Source organism: Nannobrachium achirus, assembly GCF_963921795.1.
Source record: "Nannobrachium achirus genome assembly, chromosome: 9".
Lineage (NCBI taxonomy): Eukaryota > Metazoa > Chordata > Actinopteri > Myctophiformes > Myctophidae > Nannobrachium > Nannobrachium achirus.
In genome coordinates, this window is record NC_137818.1 from 23,115,238 (window position 1) to 23,122,737 (window position 7,500).

The following is a 7,500-nucleotide window of genomic DNA, read 5'->3' on the forward strand; positions in this document are numbered from 1 at the left end:
TTACCAATGTGTAACTATGGCCCAAGGTCACCATGACAAATAACACAAGGATCCCCCTTTACTGTGTAGAGAGATGGTGTGTGTGTGTGTGTGTGTGTGTGTGTGTGTGTGTGTGTGTGTGTGCGCGCGCGCACGCACGTGTGCGTGTGCGTGTCTCAGGGCAATTTTTCAGTCACACATACAGTCCACACACAGACATGATGAGGCCTTCTGCTCTTTAACAATGTGTGACCAATCATCTGTCTGTGTCCTTTAAATGGACCAATTCTCTTTAACTGCTGGCTCATGACTGCATTGTCTAACAACTGTTACACAATTAGTCCGAGAAATTGTGTACAATGCCAGTCTCAAGACACACATACACATATGAACACACACACACACACACACACACACACACACACACACACACACACACACACACACACACACACACACACACACACACACACACACACACACACACACACACATAGCTATGTTTATGCTAGGATCTATTTGGAGGTACATTAACTACTAAGTATGAGTTTGCCCTCTAACACAAGTATGACCTAACTGTGACTCCAAGCATAGTCATCTATTCTGGTATGGACATGTGGACCACGGTAAAAGAAAACATCACACCCACACCCACACCCACACACACACACATACGGTACACACACTGACCTTGACGTCTTGTTCCAGTGTTCTGACCAGTTCTCCGTCCACCTGTCCAGTCTGAGCCACGCGCAGAGAGCGCCGCTCTGCCTTCCTCAGGCGGTACTGCAGGATACGGCAAGTCTTGTTGGTCTGGGAAACACACAGATTCAATAAATGAGTGTTTTATTTATGTTAACTAGGGTCAGCTATCAGTCCTAAAGAAATGCTGCAAATGTGCATTCCTAATCAACAGGGTGAGGCTACAGGCCATACATTGTGTATGTCATCATGTTTCATTCATATTGTTGCTGTCGGGTAGAAATCTCCTATCTCCAATCTCCATAGTCCATATTTCATCTTTTAATGTTTTTCATAAATCACTCCCCGTCTCTCCCCTCATTTCCTGTCAGTGTACTGTCCTATCCAACAAAAGGCATAAAAGTCTCCCTGTGTCTCTCTTGCCATCCAACTCAGTGTCGAGGAAAAGTAGCAAAATGAGTTGGTACACATTGCGAGCAAGTAGTTCTATTTTTGGTATTTTTGAAAATGAAAATGTTACATTTGTAGGCATGTTAACCTACAATAGCATGCTAGGGACACCAGTGTTGAAAGTGTCTGTCCGTGGGCTTTTATAAATATTGAACCAATGAGAAGTATTAACAAGATATTGGATCAAAACAATAACTACTTTGGATCCATTGGAACACAGGCTCTGTTTTCCATTTCCCGAGAAAGTAACGATACTGGACACTAAAAGTTTTCCACCCCACAGCCATGATGACAATGACCTGTTCCAGCTGCTGTCGTAGTTCCTGGAGCTGGTAGACGTCCTCCTCCATGTACATGTCTCTCATCTCCAGCATTTCTGACCGCTGCTCCTCCATCTCGTCCTGCACGTCACGCCAAGGGAAGACAAGTCGGAGGGAGAGACAAAGAAGGGGTTTTGAGTTATAATGGCATTTTAAAATGGTGACATAGAGAGGCGTCCATAATGGGTCAATAGAAGAGTATTATTATGTCATCATCACTCCTCATTATGCATCAACTACATTGTCCCTTGGGCTTTTGAGAACCACTGGCCTGGATTATGGACTACGTCCAACACGTACCGCAAGGAACCGTGCCGCCACCTTTCGTGTTCATGTACGCTACCACGCGCGTCACAAGGGGTAGGAAAGTGGGACTGAGTTACTAGGGCCCAAGGTGTTGGAGGGGCCTTAATTATTTTATACTTTAGCTATTGAAAAATAGCAGATATACAAGCTCACAGCGCGGCTGCTATTTTTGAAGTTGTGAAAATGTGTGCAAATCTTTGAATATATGTATTTTTTAAGCTAACATATGTAACTCAAATTTTGCTTCTGGGGGGTCCCTGGAACTAAATATTTTGAGATGGGGGTCCGTGGCCAAATACATATTATTTTGGGGGTCCTGCACATGCAAAGGTTTGAGCTCCACTGACATCGAAAACATAGGTTTTAAAAAAAAACCTTAGAAGGATTTGAAATATTCAAAGATTTTCATGATTTTCCAAAAATAGCAGATCTACAAGCTCGCATCGCGGCACTCGGTGCCGCGCTGTGAGCTTGTATATCTGCTATTTTTCAATAGTTAAAGCACAGGGGCCCCACAGTGAATCCTTGTACCCAGGGCCCAACATTTGGTGTGACACCCCTGTACACTACTACCTCATGGTTCAACTCAAGTATGTGCTGCCTGCTGCTGTCATGAAACCTGAATTCCCCTACAGTGATCATCAGTAAATCCTTATCGAAGAAAGAAAGTATTCATATAGTTTAGTTTACTTTATCGACACAATTGTATACAACATTGGGTGCAAACAATATTCGAAAACCCATTAATAAAAACTTTAAAAAGGTACAAATTATATACATACACGTCACACAGTACATACTGTACCTACACTTGACCTGCACTCTCACACACGTATGTATCTAACAATGTACTTATGTAACCTCCATGTCATCAGCAGCAGCCAATCAATCACTATGACTGTAACATCATATTACTCTAATCGTCTCCATGATGCCATGTTCATTATTAGCGCCTCATTACGCTTTTGCTGTGATTTATTCGTCATCAAAGAAGCACCTGCCAGGCTCTCTAGAGCCTAATTCATACTTTGTCATGCCAAAAATAGCAGATCTACAAGTTTACGGCGTGTCACAAGCAGCATAACTACTTCACTGTATCACTGTGCATCGGTTAACATTATAACGCCTACAGCTTCTCACCTACAGCCCCATTACTGACCTCAAGCCATATCCAATAATGGTTTTGATAATAATCATTATCATGATTATGATCATCATTAGTGTGATTACTGTCTCCTTAGAGTGATGTAATGTACAATATAGGCTTACATGACCTCATTAATAGAGATCTATATCATAACTCTTTCATAACAGACATGAAGATGTGGCCTGCATTCGCTGTATCATTATTTTACATAAACACAGTGAAGAGTAAATGTTTCAATGCTGGCATAATTAAAGTGTTCAGTATATTCACTCAGGCAGGCATTGTACATTTTCAGAAATAAAACACAACACAACAGAATGGCGTTTCTCGTTGTATTGAATGCTTTAGTTAAATTAAAACTATGATTAGTGTTGTTCTTATGAATGTCTTATTGCCTCACCAACTGTTCATCTAACCATTATGGACACTAATATAAGAAATGATTTGGTATAAATTGGCAATGATTGCCTGTTCCAAAAGCAATGTCTTGCTCTGCCCCTCAGGACTGGCATAAAATGGAATTACTTTTGTCTACTGCAATGAGCTGAATCATGCATCACTAACAAGCAGGCTTATTACGCTTATTAGATTATATTCCTCAATCTCCTGTGTACCTCTAATAACACCTTTTTCAATTACAAGCGTCTGTACTCCAGTCACTAATCAGTGAGATTAATCAGGCTCTTCCAGAGACCATGTGCATAAAAGGAATGGTCTCCTGTTCCTCATTTCCTTTTTAAATTCTTACAATCTGTATTATATTGTACTGTATGTCTAATAAGTCAAATTCTTCATACTATATATTCAAACTTCAACAAATAATGTATGTATCGCTAATGGTGTTTTTACAGTGGATGACAAAAACATTTCTCTTAAAGATCCATAATTGATGTTATTTCATAATAATTTTCAGCACCATGTAATGTCTTCTTAGTAGCCCTTTTAGGAATGTGTTACTTTTAACCACTGGTGTTCCTTTTTTGGTCATGCATAGGCAAAGATTTTCAAAGATAGCTGATCTACAAGCTCACTATGCTTCACTGTGTGACAAGATGTGATCTAAAATCAAATGTATAAGGCTTAAGTGCATGGTTAACTGTCAAAGTGAAGGGAAGTCTCTCCTACAGGAGGCATGGGATGGGGTTACTACTGGGTCACTATAGCCTGAGGCCACGCTGAGTTAAGCACTGTGTGCTGCATTAAGCTATAGTACTACTGACATCCACTCAGTGCAGAGATGTGTGTCTCAGACATATTATATCGTCTGTCGGGGTGGAAACCTAATATGTCCAAAATGGTTACTTTTCAGGATTCAAATTCAAAAATAGCAAAAGCAAAAGCAGCAGTTCGCACTGCATTTCGAGCTCGTAGATCTGCTACTTTTGAGGCTTTTGTGTGACACTGTAGAACAGTGGTTCTAAAACTTGGGGTTATAACTTGCTCAAGAATGTAGATCTGCTATTTTCACAATATTTATCTGTGGAACCGAGTCACATTAAATGTAATACCTACAATTCCAAGTGCTTGTCGGGGTGGGGGTCCCCATTTCAAATATGTTTATTTTGGGGGTCACGGTCTAAAAAGGTTTCAGAACCCCTGCTGTAGAATGATCAAGTAGGGCATTCATTTACGAAGAAACACAAAAAGTTCAAGTATGGAGATAAGAGGTTTCTGCCCCACAGCAAGGATATGAATACTACTCTGTTCATCGTCTTCCACACACTGCTCTGCTGTCTGTAAAATTGTAGGAGGCCACCTTCAACCCTAAATCTATTTGACATGCGCACAGCAAAAGTGGATGAGTGGATATGTATTCAGCCAGTGTGGTACTGAATCCGGGACGAATGATCAGTTCATAATATTTCACTGTGTGGGTCTTTTTGGCATGCACTGAATCTAAAATAAATATGCATGCTTTGTTAACATACACACAGAATTGGGAGCTAAATTATTTACGGTACTGAATGGAGGTGACCTATAGCCCATTGGCACAGATCTGATAATGATGTATAATAACATAATGAAGCCACAGCTATAATAACCAGTACCTCCTACTACCAAACATTACACCAGGGAGTTTTGAAAACACTCAGTTTTCCCATAAATTATGTTCGTCGTGCTACTCTGTGTGCGTGCGCTGTTACGTTCTCTCTCCCCCCTACTTCCTCCCTTGTCTCTGCACCTCAATTTCATGCTAATGCAAATTAGGCTAAATCCCCAAAGCCCTTATCTACACCCCATGCACCTCCTCCTCCTCCACAACCCAGCATTTTGTAGCAATAAGCCCCAATCAACAATTCATAAGGACAGAGCCTGGTGTGCAGTAAACAATACACTATTAGCAGCACCGGTTGGATAGTGCACCAAGGGAGAATCTGACATGGGAGCAGGCATGCACATAATAATATTAACTTTACGTTCTCCCTTTTTCCTACGCACTATATAATTCCTCTTTAACTCCTTACTTGCGTGCAATCGCTGATTGACCGCTGGGTTAAAATGGGAAGCTACAGTGGTCAGAATTTACCAGACTGGAGACATTGAGGAATGTGGGTCATTTGCCCATTAGCAGTCGTAGCTATGTTCCCCAAGGCTAATTATTTAATTCATGGGACTCTTTCTCATCTGTATAACTTCCTTATGGGACTCATGCACTGCTGAACACTCACTAGACAATCGACTGCTTCACCACCCTAATCGACTAAATGGTTACACTAACAGCAATCAAGTGCACACACGCAGGTTTTGAATGTAATCAGTATACCTGCAGAGTTAGATGGATTATCTACTATCCTGGTGTGTCTCTTTGCACAATGAATCATCATCACATGAATCATGTTTGGCTGGGTGTGTATTTCCACTATTGTGCATTCACACTATTGGCATTGCACATTATATAAACTTAAACGCACTATGCTTGGCTAATGTAAGCTACTCTGGGAACTGCCACTACCGGTAATACGATTACCACAGCTACTATTACTACTACTGCTACTATCATTACTATAGCTATCACAACTACAACTACTATTACTAATACAACTACTCTGCTATTATTATTACAGCTACCACTACCACTATTATTAACTACTATGGCAGTAGTAACCTGTAGTAGCAGTAGTAGTAGGAACAGTAGTAGTAGTAGCACGGTTGTGAACTATTGGCATAATTTGCTACGCTGGAAAATATGGGTCAACGTCTGTGTGCATGCGTGCCCATGTGTGTATGCGTGTGTGCACGCGTGCATGTGTGATAAGGGAGAGATAAAGGGAGCAAAACCAAGAGTGAGGGGAAAGCGGAACAAGAAGTAGAGTGGGAGATTGAGAGAGTGTTTGAGTGAGAGAGACAGCACCTCGACTATAATGTAAACACTGTATCCTGTAACACTGTTTCCACATGTATCTGTGTGCACGTCTGTATATTGTATAAGTGTGTGTTAGTGTGACGGAGTGAGATTCCCCTCTATGGTATAAACAATTGATGGTGTGTGTGTGTGTGTGTGTGTGTGTGTGTGTGTGTGTGTGTGTGTGTGTGTGTGTGTGTGTGTGTGTGTGTGTGTGCACGCGTGCGTGCTACAATGAAGCATGCAGCAGTGGGTGTGGGAGATATAGTGAGCGAGTTAAAACAGACTGCAGCAAGCAGTCTGCACCAAGCTGATGCTACTGTCTGCTACATACCTGCATTACAGGCTAGACAGAAAGGAGGAGAGGAGAGGAGAGGAGAGGAGAGGAGAGGAGAGGAGAGGAGAGGAGAGGAGAGGAGAGGAGAGGAGAGGAGAGGAGAGCTAATGGAGAGAGAGGGAGAGAGAGAGATGGTCCACTGACCTGCTTTCTGCAGCTAACGAGATGTGAATGTAGAAAGGGTGGTTTCTGTTATGTGGTTAGTGTGGTAAACCATGCATTCAGGTGAATGTGTTTGGTGGTTAGATGGTGTTAGAGGGTTATATTTCAAAGGTATTCAAAATGTTTTGGAACTTGTCCTGGGGTCACAGAGACATATGACAACAACAACATACAATACATTTGAGGTCAGAATAATTATACTCACATACTGACAGGCACAGTACAAAGACTGCAGGCTATTGTGTGGTGGGCAGGTGAATTATTAAATAACCCTATGGACAATAATATGTTGCCATAGCAAGTCCTTGCAATGTACAGCAGTGTAGATTGTACTGTACTGTACGTTATTCAGTTAGTCAGTAGGTCAATTAGTTTGTTTATAATCAGATTAGACTGTAAATGCCATACAATCCCAGCCAGCACGGTTTCAATTACAATCGCAATTAGAAGACAATAAACTGATGTTAGTAGTGGGTATCTGTGTGTGCGTCAGTGCGTGCATGCATGAGTGAATAGTGGGACTACAGTAACAATAGACAGTGTGTGTGTGTGTGTGTGTGTGTGTGTGTGTGTGTGTGTGTGTGTGTGTGTGTGTGCGTGCGTGCGTGCGTGCGTGCGTGTGTGTATCACATGTCCGCATCCATCTCTGTGTATATAGGCTAGTACTTACACTTACTGTAAGTGCTGTGCTCTAGTCTCAGGTTAGGGTTTTCCTGGCTTCCCTCATGCTTCATTTATACTCTTTTGTACAACG

The 7,500-nt window shown here is 41.7% G+C and overlaps 1 protein-coding gene across 1 annotated transcript in view; it reads right to left on the reverse strand.

Annotated features, from left to right (window-relative positions):
• The window catches only part of mtcl2 (microtubule crosslinking factor 2), a gene marked incomplete at its 5' end in the record, with an annotated part of 125,094 nt that overhangs the window by 114,209 nt on the left and 3,385 nt on the right, over positions 1-7,500 (reverse strand). The window contains 2 exons of the mRNA XM_080733006.1: positions 670-792; positions 1,431-1,532. Of these exons, the coding sequence (XP_080589132.1) occupies positions 670-792; positions 1,431-1,532 (225 nt within the window). The remainder of the gene's footprint in view (positions 1-669; positions 793-1,430; positions 1,533-7,500) is intronic.